Source organism: Agelaius tricolor, unplaced genomic scaffold (genome assembly GCF_023055355.1).
Source record: "Agelaius tricolor isolate 1412-34295 unplaced genomic scaffold, bAgeTri1.0.p SCAF_10, whole genome shotgun sequence".
NCBI lineage: Eukaryota > Metazoa > Chordata > Aves > Passeriformes > Icteridae > Agelaius > Agelaius tricolor.
In genome coordinates, this window is record NW_027269270.1 from 8,120,794 (window position 1) to 8,142,894 (window position 22,101).

Consider the following 22,101-nt stretch of genomic DNA (forward strand, 5'->3'; position numbering starts at 1 on the left):
AAAATACCAGTCTTAGTTCAAGATTCCTAGTCAGGCCTATACCTGGTACTAAATTTAAAAAAAAAACAAAAAAAAAAAAAAGAAAAAAAAAAGCCAACCCAAACTATTTTATGGGAATAGATTTTGCAGTCTTACCTTTTAATAATTTATGTGTAACACATAAACGCATATTACACACAATATGAAAGGTGTGGTGAGTTCTATTTAAACAGCAGGTCTCCAATCGCAATTGTAACACACGCTTTCCTTGAGAGGGGCTGTATTTGAAAGGTGAATTACGAGAAAGCGTTAATTAGTTGATTAATAAATTGATTTCTTTGGCCCAAGTTGTGGTCAGACGGTGCTCTGTGATTACAGACAGGTCTGTGGCCCTACTGTTAAGTTGCTGCTGACCGTAACCCTGAGCACGCAGCGAGCAGAGGCGGGACGAGCACCAGCGACTCCTCCCGCGGACCCGCCCGGGTCAGGCGCTCTGCGGGGGATGGGACGGACACGCGGACGGACACGGGGCCGGGCACGCGGACGGACACGGGGCCGAAGTCGCTCCCGCCGCTCGGTGGGGGCGCCCCCCGCGCTCAAGCCCAATTATGGCCGCGCGCGGGACTCGCGCGCCGCCGGGCCAATCAGGCGGGGCGCCGCGGCCGCGCGCGCTGTCCCGTGACCGCGCGCCCCCGCAGGCAGGACGGGCAGCCCCGCGCCGGACGGGGCCACAGGCGGGCGCAGCAGCGCGGGCGGGATGGCGCGGAGCGGCGCGGCGCTCGGCAGGGCGCTGGCCACGGGGGCCGCCGCCAGGTACGCGGGGCGAGGCGCGGATACCGCGGGCGTGACAGAGAGGGGCCGCGTTCCCGGTTAGAAACTCGCCTGCTCTTTGCCCGAGACAGTGGCGGAGTTGGGAGCAATCCGTCCAAAAGGATTTAAAAACTGAGGGAGCGCCCGGATGTTTTCCGCTTCAGATAATGCAACAAGTTCCTTCTCACCTGAACATGTGTAAAGCTGGCTGCAAAAGCTTGAGATAAAAAATATGCTTTGGTGAAGAGCTAACCTTTCATCTGAAAGAAAAAACAGCAAGCAGATGAGAGAGTGCGATTTGAAAATCTTTGTATAAAAGGTTCACCTGCTACCACTGTTACGGTAGTGCTGCTGTGAGAGGGACTGGGAGAGGGATGGAGTCTCACCATGGCAGTGCTGCTGTGTTTCTTTATCAAACTCTGTCAACCTCATAAAAACTGTCAAAAAGTGAAACAGGGATTGGTTCATGATGTCAAATTTCATGCAGTCATTTGACAAAACTGTTAACTGTGCAGTGGTAAAATGTAACATTGGACCACACTTTTTACTGTATATTCTTTGTGGTATAATCTCAGTGTCGTGTCTGCAATATTAAATTCGTTCAGTCCTGGTCAACCAAATAGCTGTTTTAAAGAGTAATTTATTAGAGTCCTCAGGGCAAAATCAATTGCTGGAAGCGTGTTTGGTATAAGGAAACCCATTAAGTAACTGCTTGCAAACTCAGTTTAAAAATGTTTCTAGTGGAAGCTGCAAGGATCTTGGCAGCTGGCTTTAAGCAAGCACAAGCTGGATCAAACCCAGTGCTGTGCTACCTGGAGCCTTGGAGCTGGGGACGCCTCACTGCACAGTTGTCCCCTGGATGCACTCTGTACCTGCTGCCAGCTCGGCAGGACCTCACCGTGCTCATTAGCAGGCTTCAAGGGCTCAGGTGGTAAATTAGTCTCATGTGCTTATTCAGACTGAGATGCTAGTGAGGACACTTGCTGGTACACTCATTTTTTTTGGGATACAAGCAGCTGTTGGCAAAGAATTTGAATGGGATCAACTCGTGCCTCACAGACCATAAAGTCAGATATCACTAACCTGATGAAAGTATCAGCTGGGTTACTGTAAATATATTTACCCTGACATGCTCCTGGCACTAATTTCAATGTTTACATGGAGGAGTTAAGAGAGCCATTTTTTCCAAAAAGTTAATCTTCAGGCTTAGAAAATTGTGTAGTTATAAAAAATATATATATTAAAAAATCACAGAATATGGATCACTTACATGTGCATGTCATACTCCAGAAATGCTTCCTTTTCAGGTCATGGGAGTTGGGTGGTCCTCAAGTGCTCAGGGAGGAAGCAGTGAGTGGGAGTGAGTGGAGATGCTTCTGTCACTGGCAGGAGATAAATACAGAGGTGGCAGGTGTGTCTGAATTCTAGAATGGGCTTGGTTTTTCTTCAGAGGCCCAGGTCAGGTTCACAAAAACACATGACAGTCCATGGAAACCAAAGGATTTCTTAAAGAGATCTGCTTCCCTGACCTGGGAGCCAGCCCAGCACATTCTCACAGCATCTGTTCTTCAGATAAAACTGGGAGAGGGATGGAGTCTCACCATACTTGTTAGCATTACAGCCTCTTAACCTTGCCTTCCTCGAGTGGCAAGGACACAGTCTTTCAGCAGCTGAGAGATTATTTGGAGGGGTTGTTTCTCAGCCCTGTGGCTGAAACAAGTTCAGATACAACTGCATGAAACAATAGACTGGCACGGCCTTGCAGTAAAAAACAAACCAAGAGCCAAACCCTGGTGACTGGTTTGGACTGTGTCCTGTACATAGCCCCAGGTAATGGAATTTAAATCAGCTGTGCAGAATGAGGTCTGCTCCACACATTTGAACACCTTCTGTGAATCTGGTTGAGGCAGCTACAATGTTGCTGGCATTCTTCCAGTATTCCTGTCAAAGCTTTTCCTTCTTGTATGGTCTGTCTGGAAAAAACAGACTTTGTCCACATCCCTTGAGATACTGTTACAAACATTTGCAGAGTTGTCTAAAGGCTTTTAAAGTGGACCTATCCCCTCTTAATTTTGATGCAATACTTCTGTACCATTTTAGTTTCTCTTCAACTGCAGTGATTACAGTGTGTTTTCAGGCATCATGCTTCATATATCCCAGTTGGATGGTTGGTTTCTAAAAGTCTGTACAGATTGTTTCTAACCAGCTGCTAATGATTATTTTTCTCTAAACTCTACCAGTTTGTTATTTACCTGACTCCTAATACAGTGACCATGTGAGCTGATGTGCTCAGTCATGGGTAACTACTGTATTTCATTAAAATTCTAAATTATGCTGATTTTTAAAGAACATATTGCTAATTTAAATTAAATTTAATTCAAAATTGATAACTAATTTGGTGCTTGGTAAAAAAAAAAAAAAAAAAAAATTAAAAAGGGCATTTACCTGTTCATTGTGTCTAAAAAACCAACAAAACAATCAACCAAACCCCAAAGAAGCCTAGTTCTGACTAAAAGAGGTTGGCTCCATTTTTAACCACATGAATCTACAAGTATAGTCCTGATTATATAGTTAGAGGAAGATGAGTAAAAGACCTGGGTTACTTGTTAGCTTATGTTTGTAGATTCATTGTGGGCAAATAGTGGTATTTTTACTTTCCTGGTGCCAAAATTCAGAGCTTCTCAGGCAGCTTTTTGCATCTTGACTGACCTGATCTGAGGAAAAGCAGTGATTTAGCAGAACTGTTAAACATGGTGAATATTTGTTAGATTTTAGTGTAGATGTTCACTGAGAACACAAAGGTGCAGTCTTAGAATCACTAGTACTTTTAAAGGTAATTTTGTAAGTTTTTCTTCTGAAAACACTGCATTCAAGGTTCTGGTGATATTTTCTGAAGGAAATGTTGAAAGCTGGGTAAACAAAGCACCTCCTGAAAGACTTTCAAATGAAATTGTCCTTTTAAGAGAAGAGTGGCAGCAGAGGGATCACAGCAGAGTTCACCATTTCCAAGTGAAACCTTCTCTACTTTGTGTATTCCAAAAGGGTAAAGCATTGCAAACTATGCCTCGTTTTTGCTATTAAGAAAGCCTCTTCTGCAGGCTCAGTGCATGTGAGACTTGGGCATGAACTCAAGCTGCCATGCAGCCAGTGCTTAATGAGGCCCTTTGTATTGCACTCTGCCAGTTACTTCTGGCATGGCTGAGGGCTATTTTTAGTTCCTCTTAGGGGGAAAAAAAAGGGGCCCCTTGTGTGTTTGACAGTTTATATTGTCACAAGCCTTTGTTTTTCCATCTGGCTGACATTCTCTATAGTGTTATACAAGAGATGGTTTGTCTTACCTGAATGCATTGTTATTTATTTTGCTGATATCAAACACATCTAAAAACATTTTCCCTGTTTCAGGCACTTGGCTTCTTGTGGTATTCTGATGACCAGAAATTCTCCTGTAATGAGCCATACTTTTTCAAGAAACTTCTTCAATGTTGCTGCACCACTAACAAATAAAAGAAAAGAATATTCTGAAAGAAGAATTATAGGGTTTGTATAAGATTGTGGAAAGATGCTTTAAATGCTTATTGATTTTGTATTTGCTGTAATTAATCCAAAACATTAGTAGTTCAGAAGACTGGGTATCCCTGAAGACACATGTCCCTAAGACTCTGGAGCATAGAAAGGAGTTTTGACTTTCAGAATTCGTACAGATTACATTTACCAGCCTGAAAGTTAATATAAAAAAGTAGGAACCCAAAGCCCTTGGCCCATAGCAAGAAAGAGCAGAAATAACTGTTCCATTCCATGACAAAACAAAACCAACCTTGAAATGGAGTAATACACTAAGATTTTAATCTAGTAAAATGTGAATAAATCAACAGGTGTTAAAACCCTGTTCCATTCTCTCCCAAACACATGCTAAAGTTTGCACTTACATTATATTATACTTCTCAAGATTTTCTTATTTCTTTAAAAGAAGAAAAGTAATTAGTTCTGTGATAAAGAAACTTCACACAGAAAAAGATTTTGAAACCTTGTTTGCCTTAGAGCTAGTGGGAAAATCCCAGTTTATGCAATGATACTGGGATTTGCCCAGTCTCTGGTTCACAACAGTATGAACTTTTTATTAGCATATTTTGTTACTATACTTAACATTCCTTTTTTTGATAGTTCTTGAACTGCAGCAGGTCTTGCCTAGTCACTCAAAGAGGGCCTTTGTCCCATAGTCCTCACTGCTAAGTGCTGTTGAACATATGCTTCATTTTAAAGGAAATTAAGCACATGCTTAATCCCATCTGTTTCAGAGTCAGAATGAAAAATTAAAACCCATAGCTATGTAATACTTTGCCATGTTACAGCAGAATCAGCTAAAATGTTGCCCTAATAGTGTTTCATCTGATTTCAATATCCTGCCTGAGGAGGGGTGTTGGACAAAATGAGGTCCAGAGGTCCCTTCCAACATCAGCCATTCTGTGATGCTGGAAGGTTTTCCCATTGAATCTGTTTTTTAATTAAGCTTTTATTTGGGCTTAAATTAGGAAGGTGGTGCTCCTTTGTTTAAACCTTAGGAAATTTAGTACTTTGAGTTTTGGTACACCTTGTTTTGGGAGCCATGAAGTGTGGATTTTTTTTTTTTTGGTGCAATGTCCAACATCTGCCTAAATGAAGACACAGCTGTGCTGAAAAAATGTTTACATTTGTAGAGTATGCATGTTTAGCTGGTATTGCAGAAAGTAGCAGGCACTAGGTTCATTATTCACTAAAGCTACTGCTGGATGGTGTGTGATATTTTGCTTCTTTATGCAAAAAGCAATTACCAGTGTATTACTTTCCTTTCCTCTTAATTAGCAAAGCTGCATTTTCAATTTCCAAAATCAATGGTAGTGAATATGTCCACCTTTCAACTGCCTATGCCACATATACCATCTTTGATAGTAATTTTAGTAGTAATTTGAAGCTTAAATACCTTGTAACTGTAATGTTCCTGTGTCCATTTCCAGGTATTCCATGCAGGAAATGTATGAAGTTGTTGCTGTTGTGGAGAATTACAAACTCTTTGTTCCTTGGTGTAAAAAGTCAGACATACTCTCGAGGCGCTCTGGGTACTGCAAAGCAGAGCTAGAAATAGGATTCCCTCCTGTAGTAGAGAGATACACATCAATTGTAACCCTAGTGAGACCACATTTAGTTAAGGTAATTGCATTTTTCTTTTCTCCTATTGAAAATAACCATAATCTTCCTTAACTTTTGTTTGTTGAAATTTGAATATTCCAGGAATGTCTTGCCTTAAAACAAAATCGATGCTGGAAGTTCTTTGTGTGGCTCAACACTTGTGTTGCTTTTCTTTAAAGACTTTCGATAAACTGGGGAGAATTTGAATGTGTTTTTCAACAACCTGCCACACGAGGGAGGAGAGGAAATCACTTTTTAGTTTGTCTTTATTGGCAAAGCTGGGAGCCATTAAATGAAGATATTAACGGTTTTGCTTGGGGTTTTTTTGGTTGTTTTTTTTTTGTTTAAATTTTGTCCGAGCCTCTCTGAATGCAAAATAAGTACTCAGTTAAAAGTTGTCAGACAACTCTAGCTTCTGATGCCTTAATGAATAATAATGACTCATCTGTCATTACTTTTCTTCTCACAATTTTAACTAGTTAATATGAAAAGCCTAAAAAAAAGGCTAAGCTTCAGTACAATGTGCTGAAGAGATGGTTATTCAATATATTGATGAGAAGAAAGAAGTGTGGATTTAAAGTCAGTTTTTTTTACAATTAATTTGTTCATAAGAGAAGCGGTTATATTTTTCCTTTCAGCTTTTCAAGAGCAATAATTAAGAGAAAAGTAGAAAAGTATCAAGTAAAATATTTTAAATTATGCCTGGATGTTCTATTTATTTGTCTTATATGTTCAAACCTGTTTTCATAAGGAAAAAAAGTGGTGAGGAAAGCCATTTCTTCAGACTGCCTCCCCCGAGGCTCATTAGCCTTTTCTCTGCTGCAATTACTTTTCCTAGAGGTTTACATTATGTCCACAGAGCTGCAGGAACATTTCTAGGGAAGTGATTGTGTGCTTGGATCATTTCACTGTCCTCCCAAGTAACTCCAGGCAAAGGAACCTTGTGTGCTGCTCAGGCACAAAATGGGAATGGGTTTGTTGCTTAAGGTTTCCCCCTTTTTAGGGCTTAAACAATGGAAAAATCAGATTGGTAACAGCAGTTTTTGCTGAGGGGGAAAGAATGGAGTGAGTTTGCTACTTGAAGATTGGGAGAAAAGGGAACACACTGGCAGTTTTCCCATTTTTCCTGCTGTTTTGATAGCAGTTGGGAAAAGCAGGCCCAGCATTTTGTATCTAATCTTCCCTCTACTCCTTCCCTTTCTGATATAGAAGTAGCAAGGCCACGCATTATCTCATTCCTGGAAAGAGAAATGTAGGTGTTTTGTGCTGGTGATTAGTCTCTGAGATGAGTCACCTCAGCACAGCTCTCCAAGCCAAACAACACCTATTCCCTGGGGGCAGTCTGTTGGAGCAGAGCTCCTTGGGCTAACAATGAGAACTTGTAAAAAAATGACCCAAGAAAAAGTTACAGAAATTTTCTCTACGAATTCCAAGCCAGTTGAGGTTATGTATTTGGATGTTCTATGCATCATGCCACAGATCTGTGTTATGACACTCAGACACAGTATTTTCCTCTGCCTTGGAAGGACCTCAGTTATTTTGCCATAATTGACATCTTTTCATATTGGATTTCATGCTGGCTGTGCTGTAAGAACAGGTTTAACTATGCCACAACCATCACTATTTAACAAAATGTAAACACAAGCTTCAGTAATACCTGTTTGTCACATTTGTAAAAGCCTAATTGTAGCTTCATTTTCAAAACTTTATTTTAGGCATCATGCACAGATGGAAAACTCTTTAATCACTTGGAAACAGTGTGGCGTTTGAGCCCTGGTATCCCTGGTTATCCAAGGACATGTACATTGGATTTTTCAGTAAGTATGGTAATTAAAACTACCACGTGCTAGGAGCAGCACATAGAAACACTTATCTTCAACTGAGGGTGCTTTTTAAAATGCCTCTACTACTTCTTTGAACACTTAGACACAGAAACAAGTTAGCCTTAGTCAGTTCTGTCCAAAAAATATTTTGCAAACTTTACTGTTGGAAACCACTTCAGTATTGTTCAGAAACAGCAGCCTTCTGTGAGGTGTCCATGTGTCATGAAACAGTCTGGGACAGGCACCTCTCACCCTACAGTTCTAAACACATTGAAGTTTTTAGACAGTCCAGTGCAGGAAAAATGCTAAATATACTTTGCTATATTCTTTAATCACTCTACAACCTAAATGCTCTTGGTACCAGCAAGTCAGTGTCCTGCCATCTGTCCTGTTTGGGCTGCAGTTTGGTCAGTTTAATTTCCTGTCTTCCAGTTTTACTCTTTCACGTATTTTAAGCCTTACTCCTTCCTTCTCTAATACAAGTGTAATAGATTTTTGCTGTCTCTAATCTGTGATGGGATATCACTGCAGCCCAAAAGTACTGCTCTTTAATTCCAGTACCTGATTTAGCCTGATTTCACTCCCAGAAAAGCTGTTTCCATTCCAGCTACTGCTTTTCCGTGTTGTCTGATTTGTCTGCCATCACATTTTTTTCTTGCATTTTATAACAAAGTGTGTAACAAAGCATTGAGCTGGGGGTTGTAACAGGCTGCTAAAGTACACAGAGCTGGGCTAATCCTGCTGCCATCTGCTGGAATGTCCTGCTTTGAAAATTGTCTTCAGTGAATAGGAAAAAACTTTTAGAGTATTTTTAAACTAGCACATTAACCTCCTTAGGTTATTAACTTTCAGCTTAATACTATATTGCACTTCATGCAGTTCAACAGTAAAAATTAATCTACAGGTGCTCAAAGAACCACAATTTTTAATGGTTTGCATGTTATGTGCTCATGTTATTTGTATTTCTTTAAGCAAATAAGTGTCAGTTCTTTCTACTAACATATATAAGCTATCTTTTAACCCAAGCCATAAATCAGTTAGAAAACTTGAATTAAACAACTATTTAAAGCCTACATTCTACATACAGGCTCTGTGAGAAAACAGCACCACACCTCCATAAACCAAAGCCACATTTTGACATTTCAGGTCAAGAACTTCAGTTAAATGGAATCAAAATGGAACTGAATATGGACATTTTTATTTTCTTGGGGGAACACTATCAACACATCTTACTGCTTTCCCTGTTTGGAGGCAGCAAAGGAAGCCAGTGCAGTTGGCTGAGCTGAACCTCTGCCAGTTCCTGCCCTGCTACTCCTTGCCTCTGGGCACGTGCAGGCAGGGATGATAAACATTTCACAACTAATTCCTCAAAACAGGCCCTGCAATTACAGATATTCCAGAGAAAACTTCAACTTAATAATGCTTGTTTGCTTTAGAAAATGTTATTTGAGTTTTGAGCTATGCTGGTTCCCACAAGCTGCTGTATCCTGTTGTGCCAGCCTGATTCCAGGAGACATCCACATACAACAGGGAACTTTTCCTACTTTGGTTTCAGCTCTGAAATTATTTAGTTCATAGACTGAAGCACACCACCATTTTTACCACCTGCAACTTCATTAATGCATACCATACCTTAAGATTGACATAATTGCTGAACACAATGCCAGACTCCACATCCCCACTTGCAGAACTCTGCATGCCCTCAATGACAGCTCTCAGACTGGCAAGAGGCACGTTAATTTTATTGATGCTTGAGGTCAAGCAAATGTAAATGAAGCTACACTTGGTTTATGGGCCAAGCTGTTTAATTACTTCTGTGCAACTGCTTTGCTGTTAACATGCATTGCTCATAGGGAATTGGGGCTGTAATTGCTCCTTGTGGCATTAAATCTGAATTTTTCAGGAATTATAAAAATTACGTTACTCCCAATCCATTTCATTGACTGCTGGTGTCAGGTTGGGAGTGGGAGCTGTTCAGGTGGGAGATGTGACACACAAACCAAATCTGTAATTTTAGCCATTACACTGCTTGTTTGAACCTACCAGAACTACTGCCACCAAAAGGAAGGACTGATTTAAAATATTGGCATTTAATAGTTAACTATTTCAAGTCTCTTTTAAGTTTCTTGGGCATGCTTCAGCTTACCTGTTAGTCTGTTGTCTTGCCATGCAGGATTTTCTTCGACAACTTTTGTCCCTGAAGTGAATTCTGTGCACAAAATAAGTTATTGTTTGTCAGTAGTTTTTCATTACCCCAAACCTCTTTTGTAATGAACCATTTATAAAAGAAAAGACAGCTTAGGTAAATGTAAATGACTACTTCAGAGAACTGAGATGATTCTTCTAATGGAAAAGCCCAGAAGTACAGTCCTTAGACCTAGAAACATGGGTTTCCTTCTCAGCCACATTCACCTATTCCTCAGTTTTAACTGTTCTGTAACTTACCTGCAGCCTTCACTGGAGATTCTTTAAGAGTTGTCTATTTGTAACAGCATTTTACAACAGTATATATAAGAAAAATAATTATCTTTTACTTTTTAAACAGATTTCTTTTGAATTTCGTTCACTTCTACACTCAAAACTTGCTACACTATTTTTTGATGAAGTTGTAAAGCAGATGGTTGCTGCCTTTGAAAGAAGAGCATCCAAACTCCACGGCCCAGAAACCAGCATCCCTCGGGAGCTGATGCTGCATGAAGTTCATCAGACGTAAAGGGAAGAAGGGAAGCTGTAACAACCTCAGCCATAAACTTGTTTGTACGCCTCACTTGTACAAAGCGCCGTGCTCCTCCTTTGGGGCATTCATTTCTTATCTGAGCTTGGGTGTGATCTTACCCTGTGCCAAACACACCTGCTCAGACAGACAGACAGACATGGAATGTTCAAAAGCTGCAATCAAGTGCAGCTCAAAGCCTTATCAGTACCAGACACCTGGCAGCTCCTGTAACCCAGGCTATCTCGGCTGCCGTTAACGCCAAACGGCTCCTGGAATCACAGCCCAAGCTCTGCCTTAGCCAAGCTCCTGGCGTTTTTCAGCACTGTAACTTATTAACGCAGCTTGGTGGGAATGTAACTTCAGAGCATCAACTCAGCCAGCTCTGCCCAGGCAGAGGCCAACTGACACACTGCCTTCCCAGAGAATGGCACAGCTTGGCAGCCATTGAGGAGTGGTGCTTTGAATTCAAATGAATGGCAGAGGTAAGTCAGGGATCTCCCATTGCCCCTAGAGTGACCAGCAACTGCTTTCTAACTCCCCTCATTTTCAGGGATGAATTGCATAAGGAGCACTGTAATCTGAGTGCAGCAGTCTCAGCCACAGCCAGTGGTGCCCAGTGTACGTTTGGCAGGCTGAACTTGCTCCTTGCCACTCCTTCCCTGGTACACGCTGCACTTTGGTTACCTCCATCTCACCTAATGCAAACAGAACACCTTAAAGCAAGGTTTACCTCTGAGAACCAGGTACCTGTGCTGTCCTCCCTGGAAGCAGGTAACAAGAGGCCCTGTGCTTCCTTGCAGACAAGAACAGCCAAGGCCAGCTGTCATCATAAATCATTGTAAGAGAGCACTAAACCTTCATTCTTTGAGGTTTTTCAGTACCATACTCCCAACTGTGATATCATCCTAATTACATACATGTTCACTACTTCTACTCTTGAATGTTCTCTTCCCAGTCTCTAAAAAAACCAAGTGAATAGGTTTGAACAGATTCTAAACCCTTACTTTATGCTGCCTTGCATTACCAAATTTCCTTACTGAAATTAGGTGAAGCTTCAGGCCAGATGCTGAAGCTGGTCCTTTCTCTGCAGCACATGTAATCCATATGGTTAATTAAGAACAGCATATTAAATAACATAGAAAGGTATGTTTCAAAATAAAGACACCCCTGAAAGAGTTTCAGATAATTTTACTTAAAATTAGAATGTCACACGTCCCATCTGTGGAAGGATAGTTCTTATTAAGGGCAGGAAGCTGAGGAAAGCAACAGGTGGATTTAAGGTCATTTGTACAGAACTGAGAAGTTGTAAAGCAGTTTTGATTGAGGTAATCAAGTATAAACATACACAAGTTTGGGAACACCATTGTTCTGCAGGCTGGAAAGCAGAAAAGACAGCACAATGTTAGTGGTGGTGCCACGTCAAAGAACACAGAAAGAGGCAAAGCAACATTTCTAGTGCAAAATCACTAAATCCTGCACCTCTTACCAGAAAGGAGGAAGGTAAGAATGGAAGGCTCAAGGTGAGGAGGTAATCACATATTACACCTGAGCAAAGGAAGGATCTAAAAACCCCAGAACCCTTTCTTAGCAAAGACTCACCTGTTTGATACCTCAGGGCACTTCTCTTCCCCTGGGACTGTGAAAGGTGCACTGGGCCTGTTCCAGCACGTGAAACAACCAGATAGGGCAAAATAAAGTCAGTGCACGTGCCTTGTTTTCAGAGCATTGTTTAATATTTCAAAGAACTGTAGTGCAGTTCAGCTTAGATATTTCTTACCAAAATTAAAGCACTTGCATTTCTGAGAACCATTCTAGACAAAGGAATGTTTCTCGGACTGAAATGCCCTGTCATTTTTTCAAGCATAAGTGTCAATTTCTACTACATCTTAGAAGCAACAGCAGGCTCTCCAGGCTCTCCCATAACTATGGCTTGGTGTGCAGATGAAGGAGGTGATACATTTTGTAACTTTTGAGCAGTTTATTACATAAAGGTCACATAACTCTATTTGCCTACTTTGTACACAATTGTCTAGTCTCACGCACAGTGGCTTCCAAGTTCTTTCTAGTACTGGCAAGCACCAAGAAATTCTGAAATAGAATATCAAGTGCCTTAATTAAGTTCAAATCAGGACCTTGGTAGATGGATCTTGCAACCCAGTTATCAGGAATGTACAAATGTCTTTATTCAAAAAATACAAAATAAATTATCTGTAGGCATGGACAATGACTGTAAACAATTACACGTGTGTTAAATGAAATCCGGTAACTGATGGTTACAGTGATTCTTTTCAACACCAGCCTCACTTCAGTCACTATCCATCCTCTCACACTGATAGCTCAAGTTTTTGAAGTCAGAACTGTCAGTCTTCAACAGCACAGCTCATGATGCATCCCTACCCCAGGAATTAGAACATGCCACCTCCCATGCCTCCACCCATCCCACCCATTCCTCCCATTGCTGGCTCCTTTTCTTCTTTAGGAACTTCAGTCACCACTGCCTCTGCTGTTGATAGGAGAGATGCAACACCTGCGGCATCCATCAGAGCAGTTCTCACAACCTAAAAATAAGCAAGAAACTACTTAAAACCTGCTGACCATCACAGGAGGTGGAAGGAAGCAAAGCTGAGAATTAAGAGCTTTAGGTTACCTTAGTTGGGTCTATGATTCCTTTTTCTACCATATTTACAAAGTCCCCAAGCATTGCATCGTAGCCAACTTCTGACGGGCTCTGCAGGATTTTTTCAACTATCAATGATCCTTCCACACCAGCATTCTTTGCGATAGTCATTGCTGGGATTCTCAGTGTTCTCTTGATTATTTCAATGCCTGCAAGAAACAGGATAGCTGGAGCTCCATGTACAAACACCACTCCCACTGCCAAGGAATGCCCTAGTGCTGGAGATCAATACAAAGAGAAAACCCTCCAAGCAGAAACATAAGCTATTTTTGTCAGTTCCAGGAGGGAAGGTTCTCTGCTACTTGACACTTGCCAACAAATGAAATCTCTGCAGGATATTCATGCACATTTTAGTTTTACTTCCACAAAAAATACTAACAAGTATTATTACTCTCTACATTTATGTGCGACATGACACAAAGCCTCTTTCCATTTGATTTGCCACACAGTCTCTTGAGCATTATTAGATTTTGTGTGTCTGCAAAGACTCTAACAGCCAGCTCCCAACCCTAAACAATTGCCACTCTGTGTTGGGATACTGCTGCTTTACTGCTGCTGGGTCTTACACAGTCCAGTGAAAAAGCTCCTTCCCACTCAAAAGCAGAGACCAGCACACCAAAGAAATGTGATATTCCTAAGATCAAGTAACTAAAAGCAAACTGAAAGCCACCTGATAAAGCCTCAGGACAGGGGAAAGTGTGCTTGTATCACTTCCACACACACACCTTCAAGTCATGTGCTTACCAATTTTCTGATCCTCGTTGGCTGGAGTTAAGGCATCTAAGGCTGGGATGCAGCGCAGCAGGGCACAGCCACCCCCTGGGACGATGCCCTCCTCCACGGCCGCACGGGTGGCGTTCAGGGCATCCGTGACCCTGTCCTTCTTCTCGTTCACCTCAACATCGCTGGTTCCGCCCACCTGCGGGCAGAGCAAGCCACACGTCAAGGGCTGCACAAGAGCCCAGGTGGGACAGCACTGCCGCCACCAGATTAAGCTGCCAATGCCTAACAAGTGCCAGAAAGCCAACCCACCCTCTCCCACAGTGGCAAATCTTCTTCTGTAGCTCAGCACTCAAGAAGCCTAAGCTTTAATTCATTATGATTTTACCAAGTTCTTCATACCTTCAATACTGCTACTCCATCAGAGAGCTTGGCCAGTCGCTCATTCAGTTTCTCTTTTTCATATTCACTGGTGGTAACCTCTAGCTGTTCGATTATTTCTTGAATGCGTTTTTCAATCTGAGCCTTTTCACCCTTCCCCTTGAGGAGCATGGTGTCATCTTTTGTCACAATGACCTCTCCAACTTTACCAAAGTCATGAGGCTGAATATCTTCCACATTTAGGTTCAAACCCTCTTCTCCAAACACCTGAAAGAAATTATGTGAAAAGCTGCAATTCACAGGTTCCCCACACATTGGGTATTTTTATCTACAAGTACATGAACACATACAGCAGGCTAATGGTGCAGAATAACCACATTACTGCAGTTGCACCCTCTGGGTGAAGAACCTCTTCCTGATATTCAACTTAAACCTCCCCTGACACAGTTTCATGGTGTTTCCTTCAGTCCTGTCACCGTCATCTCCTTGTATTTTGAGATGTCATAGATAGTGATATGTCACTGACTGAAGAACAGTTTGCTGGTTGGTTACTTTGTGCTCCCATTACCTTAAACATTTATTTCAACAGTATCCTCTGGGTCCTAATATCATGTTATGATTTTGAAGTGCATATTAAAAAAGGGCAGCATAAAGGGACATTAATCAACTCATCAACTATATGCAAAATTTAGTAGTAAGAAAATTCATTCAGTCAATTCCAAACATTTAAAATAATTATATTTGCCACATCTGAGTCCAGGCAATTGTTTATAAAGGCAACAATTGCCTTGGAGTTCCTCCTTTCCCTTAAAAACCGAAATCCTGCAAGGAGATCTCATGTGACTTCAGTCAGTCATAAGGACATATGGTTGGCCAGGACTGCATTACACAGCAATTATCAGTGTCTGCATTTTAAACAACAGGAAGTTTCAAACATCAGTTACTGTTACATTTTTGAAAGAACAGAATACAGCCTGCAACTCAGCAAATACAAGCCAAGGACCTAAAAATGCACAGTATTTTCCTCCTTGAAAAGCATTAACATCCTTTGGAGCAAAAATCCACTGAAAACATCATTACTTACAGCACCACCAGTTGCAATCGCCATGTCTTTAAGTTGGTTTTTCCTGTTGTCACCAAAACCTGGTGCTTTTACAGCAACAACCTGAAGGCCGACCTTCAGTCTAAAGACAAAAATTCAGAGAGTGAGTCTCATTACTAAGCCAAATTATTTCAGTGCAGCTCTAGCAGTCAAGCAAACGAAGAGACCATCACAAACTGAGATGGTTTTTCTCAAAAAGGTAGTTAGGACACAACTGGAGTTCTGCCCGAGTTGATACAAAGCATGGTGGTGTTAAAAGCTGCTGTTTCTTTGGCACAGGTAAAAGAACAACCAGCCATACACCATAGAAAAAAATGGATTTTAATCCTCACCTGTTCAAGACTAGAGTGCTGAGGGCTTCTCCATCAACATCTTCAGCAATGATGACCAAAGGTTTGCGGTTGGCATTGGCAATTTCAAGAGCTGGAACTATGGACTGTACACTAGAGATTTTCTTTTCACTGATCAAAACATAAGCATCCTGGAATTCACATTTCTGCCCTGCAGAAACAACATGAATTATCTGAACAGTTCCATTACAAAAACATATCAAGCATTCTTTTAACTTAAGCAGGTGTTTTGGAGCAATGGTTGCACTTTCCAACTGCATTAAGAAGAAGACAACTTGTTTTCTCCAAGACTCCACTCTCAATTCTCCATTGTTCTGCTGTGTTGCAAGGCCAGCCTGTGCTCACAGGAACACTTTACAGAGAAGGAAAAGGAACCCCCAACCCTCCAAGCTTTTAGCACGTTCAAGTTTCTGATGGGCAAGGAGCCCCTGCTCTATTTGCTGTGGTGCCCAGCATAAGGGACTGCAAAGCCTTTAACAGGTGCCATTATTTCTGACTGACACAAGCCACTGGAAGTGTTTGACATAACTTATTGTAACTCACCTTTAGTTGTGTTAATAAAATACGGAGAGATGTAGCCTCTGTCAAATTTCATACCCTCAATGATTTCCAGTTCATCATTTAGAGTTTTTCCATCCTGTTTAGATGCAAGAAAGTCTGCGTTAAAATCTCTCTGGTTTGCTGCCAAAAGCACAAGTACAGTTTTAGCATATCATGCACACTAGATTGAAAGGCTCTGGATCCCCCATCAGTTTCATGTGCTTCTCTCCAAAACAGGAAGAATGTAAGAGGGAACAGTGATCAAACTCTGATCCAAAGGAGCTGGGGAGGAATTATGGTGGGGATTATGGAATGGGAGCTGCAGCAGCAGCATCACACATGACAGAAGCCAGCCCTAACAGAGCAGAGACAGTCACTTGGCCAGTTCTTACCTTGACAGTGATCACACCCTTTCGTCCAACTTTTTTCATTGCATCAGAGATTATATTGCCAATTTCCTGATCTCCATTTGCTGATATTGTGGCAACCTGAAAGGATAAGGCATTTAATCTCATTTCCCAATGCAAGGTGCTTCCTCATGATAAAAAAAATCAGAATAACCATGTGCAATGCTGACATTTCTGCCAAGGCAGGGCAGCAGAATGCAGCACACTCACAGCAGGAGGGCTCAGGCCCGTGGGCAGCTGCAGCACAGATTCCCTGAGCCAGACTCCCTGCCTGGACTCACACCCAGGCCACCTCCAGGCACAGGCACAAATAACCCAGGACCACCAACACACCTGGACCTGATTCCCCACAGCAGATCTGCCACACCCTCAGTACTCTGCCATCACTTCCATTCACTACAGAGCTTTGCTCCCATTAATTCTTCCCAAGTACACACATTTGTGTTTTAAGACCATACTTTGGAATGAAAAAATCCGCCCACTTCTGGAGGAGCTTCTAGCAGTGCAATTGAAGACTATTTCTGATGTATAAAGAAAAGTACCCAGTGTCAAGATGCACACAACATAACTTCATTAAACCTAGTTTCACAAAACTTTTTCTGAGAAACAGCTGCCTAAATTTGGGCTACATTTTATTGTGTGTTTTTTCTTACCTGTGCAATTTCTTCTGGAGTTGTAACAGGTTTTGACAGCTTCTTCAGTTCAGCTGTGATGGCATCCACTGCCAGCATCACCCCTGAGGACGAACAGGGCGCTTGTGAGTGAACAAAACAAGGTACAGAGCACAGAAAACACAAACCAAGCACCCACCCACCACAACAAACAGGTTTGCCTTCAAACAAAAGTCCACACTGCAAAAATGCATTGTTTGCACGTTCAAAACCAAATGATTGTTGTTCCATACTGTCATTTGTGTATGCAGTGCTGGGTTTTTTGAAACTGGTGTGAAATATTGTCATGATTGAAATTCCTGACAGATTTGTTTACATGGCTATTGTATTAACTACATGCAGAAATGGCTTTAATTGGAGTTCACTTACAACAAATTAAATAAGTTGACTGTATGTAAAATAGTACAATGATCAAATTAATGGTTCCTCCGAGTCCACAGTATAAAAAAACATCATTTGTGTTCTCTAAAGATCATATAACCCTTTATGGTGCCTCTTCAAACAGAAAACAAGTCAAATTTAGGATATGAAAAATAAAAGACAACGATCAAACATGAAAAACAACAGGAAAAAGTTACCCCTCCTGATTTCTACTGGGTTGGCTCCTTTGCTGATCTTCTCAAAGCCCTCCTTGGCAATGGCTCGTGCCAGGACTGTTGCAGTAGTGGTACCATCTCCTGCCTCCTCGTTGGTATTGTTGGCAACGTCTTGGACTAACTTGGCTCCAATGTTCTTGTATTTGTCTTTCAAGTCAATTGCCTTTGCTACTGTCACACCATCTTTTGTCACTTTGGGACTTCCCCAGCTTTGTTCAATAATAACTGTTCTTCCCTAGGGGGACAAAAACCAAATTTTAAATCCAAGCAAACCCAAAGCATGTTACCATCAAGAGCTCAACTGAGAATTTTGAACAGTTGCAGCTGAACACCTTACACAGGGCATTCAGCTGGGACTTCTCAAACACACACTTTAATACCAAGGTTCTCCAAAAACAGAAAAATGGCTCAAAGGCTTTATACTTCCACAGAATGACACTCCATTCTTCAGCCATACTGCTTAAGTCTGCAATTAAGTAACACTGACCTTAGAGAAAAACCTGAAGAGATTCCCTCTAATACTAATATTTTAGCCCAAAATTAAAAATATAGCAATTAGAATAAATTTTCAAAATTTTCATCAGATCACAATATGCATTCTTTGTGATTGAAAAACAAATAAAAGCTCAATTTGTTGCATGTGCTGGAAGGAAAAAAAGCAGACTTGCAAACCTCAGTAGTGATTAGTAAATAGTGATTAGCAAAGACAACTGAGAACACTCCAAATTTGTATTCATGTGTTACAGTAATTTCTTACCCACTGCAAGTTACCAAGCTTTTCTCATCTCAGCTCACACTTGGGTCCAACTGAAAAGCTGGAGTACTATAACTAACAGACACAGCTAACACGGCAAACTGTGACCCATACAGGTTCACCATAAGGCAAATGCTCCTGCTTGTTCACAGGTGAATCCAGTAGCCAATACCTGTCCCAAACAAACACGTTCCAGTTTGAGCTGGAGGCAGCAGAAACGCAGGGAGCCCCTCTGGTTTACTGCTGCCCTGAAACTCCTCTACTGTCCCAAGAGCTGGGGCTGCTGGAGGAGCACAGGGAGAGCGAGTGCCCCAGCTCAGCACTGTCCCTGCACGAGTGCCCTCCCTCGGTGAGTCAGGTCCGGCTCCAGCCTGAGCTCTGCCAGCCCAGCCGGGCAAGGATTCCCGAGCAGGGCTGTGGTGCCCGGAGCCCCTCCCCTGCTCAGAGCCCACCCACATCTGCCTCAATGACTGAACCAGCCCTGGCTGCCTGCCAGGCACGAGGCCTCGCTGCTCCTGAAGCACAACCACCCCAGCAGCCTTAAGGTTCTGCTTCAGTTCCTCAGGCTGAACCTGGGGAACGGCTTATGGAAATTTCCCACTGTGCCGTGGAACAGTTATGCCAAAATGCATTCCCTACTACTATCTTATTTGACTTGCACTTCTAAATATAAAAGTGAATCAAGAGTAAGAAAACTCCTCTCTGGAGGAGCATGCTACCAGTACATTTTTCATATAATGTCTCCTAGTTTGCTTAATTCTCTTTTGTACTTTGATATGGTCTTATTACTAGTGTTTGGTTTGCAGCTCTGAGAAGAGGAGCACAACAAAACCCACAGATAACAAATCACATGAAAGGGCCTGCTCCCAGCAAAAACACCTGCCTGTGCTCCTGAAGAAGGGAACAAACATCACCAGTAAGTGCACAGGCATTTCGAATGGTCTGCAATATTGAGAAGCTGAGCCCCCACACAAACCAGTTCTGTTCAACATGCTGGAGCATACCAAAAGATTGTGTGAGACTGCAAATTGGACTCCTTAAAATGTAGAACAGGCCCAAAGGAGGTTTCCTCACCAGACTGATGTTTCTTAAAAATGCCAGAGGCTGACTCAGGCACTGGAGTAACCCCTCCATTTTTACATGAAGCACAGCATAACCAGCAAAAATCCCCTAAGATTGCATGAAGTTGCATCAGCAACTGCCCTTTAGCCAGTGGATTAGAACTATGCTGCAGCATTCACAGAGTAGCCTGATCCAAAAAACCAGGAGTTAAATTAACCAACTACACTTAAACTTTGTTCCTTTGTGGAAGTAGCCGCAGTTTCCTGACACAATTGTTCCTTAATCTTCATCTGCTCAGCTTTATGGCATTTTTGCCTTTGAATGAAGCTGGTAGAGCACTAAAAATGTGCAGAAAATACATGAAATAACGTTACAGAGGCCAAGCAGCCCTCAGAAGAACTATCATGCACATGCTGTTACAGGGAACAGATATTCACATAAGCCCCAAGAAAATCAGTGTCTCTTACTCAAAAAGAGGAATCTCATTTCAAGCCCCACTGCACATTGCATGACTATGCAGAATACCATAGCTGGTTTTCCAAGAGACCCAGATCTCCCTTACAGGACAGAATATAGGGTAACACAAATTAATGCCTCTACCATGAAATTTCACTTAGGCTGGTAATATTCACCAGCCAACTGAGAACTCAACATTACACTTTAGATATTTTTTAAAGCTTATTAATATTTAAAAGGTTAACTAATACAAAACTGTAATTCGTAAAAAAAAATTAACAAACAAAACAAGCATCATAAAAAAATCCAACCAAGCCACCCACATGGTAATTAACCAACCCCACGACACAGACAGTTACATTATCTACAGCACTGTTACAGGTTATCAACTGAGCTGGTAACACATTATGCACATGTCCTTAACCTTCAAACTGTTTAGACGAATATAATGTACCTTCACAGGAATCCAAGCAATTTTACTTTGTTACTACAAAAAGCACATGCACTACTGTCCCACTTTTGGTGGACATGAGAATACAGCTGCTTGCAGGAGCCTGTCCATCCCCCAAGCCCTTTGCGTTGCAGTTCTGCAAACACAATCGTGCGGCTCCACCGAGAGAAACCCAACAACTGCTCTCTCTTACAATTATTTTCAGCCAGGTCTGTGCTGACATAAAGGCCCAGTCTTCCATTACCTTTGGCCCCATGGTGACAGCTACAGCATCTGCTAAAAGATCTACTCCTTGTAGCATCAGAGCTCTCGCGTCTGCTCCAAACTTCACATCTTTTGCATAGGCTCGTGTTAGGTGGGGGGCGAGGGCTCTGGACACTGGCCTTATCTGACGGAGTACTGTAGATAAACGGAGCATGTCTAAAATATTAAAAGAAACGTAGAGAAAAACAAAACAGAAAAAAGCATTATAGCTTTGCGCAGCTACTTCTACAGGAAAACAGGGGGAACAAATTTAGGAAGTAAAGCAGGCAGGATGAATTTTTAATTTTTCGACCGGCTGAAATCGAGACACACAATCAACGGCAAGTACCGAGCTGGGTGTCCCCGATCTTCCCGCCGAGACCCGCGCGGAGCAGCTCCTCCCTGCGCGGCCTGCAGCACGTCCGAGCGCCTCCCGCCCGGAGCGGGGCAGGACACGGCGAGGGCACCGCGGAGCGCCTGCGGCTCCATGTGCTCGGCGCGGGGGCCGCGCCCGCCTGCCCGCAGCTGCAGCAGCAGGGCCGTGCCGAGGGGAGCTCGGGTACTGCTCCCACACCCCGCTAGGCCACCAAGGGCACAGAGAAGAGAGACAAGGCCGCGGCCGCCACCGCGGGCCCGCCGGAGGCCCCAGGCCGGGCAGGGCCCCGCGGGCACATGGCGCTGCACCAGGACACGCGCAGCAAGGTCAGCGCCGCCCGCCCCCCACCGCCGCCCGCCGCGCCACCAGCGGCCCGCAGGGAGGTGCAGGCCCCGCTCCCGCCACCCGGGCGCACCGCCTGCATCACGGCCGCCCCCCGCTCCGGCCGCTCGGGCCCAGCCACTCCCAGCGCACGGCCCGGCCGGTAACCGCGGCCAAAGGGGAGACGGTCCCCACGCCCTCCCCAGACCGGGCAGAGCGGCGCGGGCGCAGCGGCCCGGCCGCGTTCCCGCTCACCTGCGGCAACGCGGGAGCAGCACCGCGGCTCTGCGGACTCGCGGGCACGTCTGGCGCGGCGGCGGCGGGCGGCGCTCGGCACTCACCGCCTCGGCCCCGCCCCCGCGCCGCCGCCGGCCCATGTGCGGCTCCGGCCGCCCGGCCCCGGAACCAGCATGGCCTCCGCGCCCGCCCACAGCCCGCCTGCCGCGCTGCGCAGCGGGCTAAAATGCGCATGCGCTAAGGGCTTGTAGCATGAACTATTCATG

The 22,101-nt window shown here is 43.3% G+C and overlaps 3 protein-coding genes and 1 long non-coding RNA gene across 6 annotated transcripts in view; 2 read left to right on the forward strand and 2 right to left on the reverse strand.

The window, feature by feature from the left end:
- LOC139593561 (uncharacterized) lies at nucleotides 1-10,124 on the reverse strand. The gene is made up of 3 exons (XR_011680345.1): nucleotides 9,922-10,124; nucleotides 5,747-5,917; nucleotides 1-4,282 (listed from the first exon to the last, which is right to left on the reverse strand). It is a non-coding gene; the product is annotated as an uncharacterized lncRNA (long non-coding RNA).
- COQ10B (coenzyme Q10B) lies at nucleotides 672-16,298 on the forward strand. 2 transcript variants are annotated; one of them, XR_011680342.1, is made up of 6 exons: nucleotides 672-792; nucleotides 4,192-4,326; nucleotides 5,781-5,973; nucleotides 7,668-7,769; nucleotides 10,321-10,973; nucleotides 15,651-16,298. XR_011680342.1 is itself a non-coding variant. In XM_071434580.1 (5 exons), the coding sequence occupies exons 1-5, from the start codon at nucleotides 737-739 to the stop codon at nucleotides 10,486-10,488; spliced, it is 654 nt and encodes a 217-aa protein (XP_071290681.1). In that variant the 5' UTR covers nucleotides 672-736; the 3' UTR covers nucleotides 10,489-14,418. The 2 variants fall into 2 exon arrangements, 1 of the variants encoding a protein (XP_071290681.1); XM_071434580.1 differs by lacking the exon at nucleotides 15,651-16,298 and having other exon boundaries at nucleotides 10,321-14,418.
- Nucleotides 12,650-22,012, reverse strand: HSPD1 (heat shock protein family D (Hsp60) member 1). The gene is made up of 12 exons (XM_071434573.1): nucleotides 21,854-22,012; nucleotides 20,903-21,078; nucleotides 17,918-18,170; nucleotides 17,322-17,404; nucleotides 16,654-16,749; nucleotides 16,265-16,358; nucleotides 15,704-15,872; nucleotides 15,354-15,453; nucleotides 14,291-14,536; nucleotides 13,913-14,087; nucleotides 13,139-13,317; nucleotides 12,650-13,049 (listed from the first exon to the last, which is right to left on the reverse strand). Exons 2-12 carry the CDS (start codon nucleotides 21,074-21,076, stop codon nucleotides 12,897-12,899), a joined length of 1,722 nt encoding a protein of 573 aa, XP_071290674.1. The 5' UTR covers nucleotides 21,077-21,078; nucleotides 21,854-22,012; the 3' UTR covers nucleotides 12,650-12,896.
- Nucleotides 21,388-22,101, forward strand: part of LOC139593558 (MOB-like protein phocein) — a 19,595-nt gene continuing 18,881 nt past the window's right edge. Inside the window, exon 1 of one of the 2 annotated variants that reach the window (XM_071434579.1) lies at nucleotides 21,388-21,603. In XM_071434579.1, coding sequence (XP_071290680.1) covers nucleotides 21,574-21,603 — 30 coding nt within the window. In that variant the 5' untranslated portion in view covers nucleotides 21,388-21,573. The remainder of the gene's footprint in view (nucleotides 21,604-22,101) is intronic. The other variant, XM_071434577.1, reaches the window with a different exon arrangement.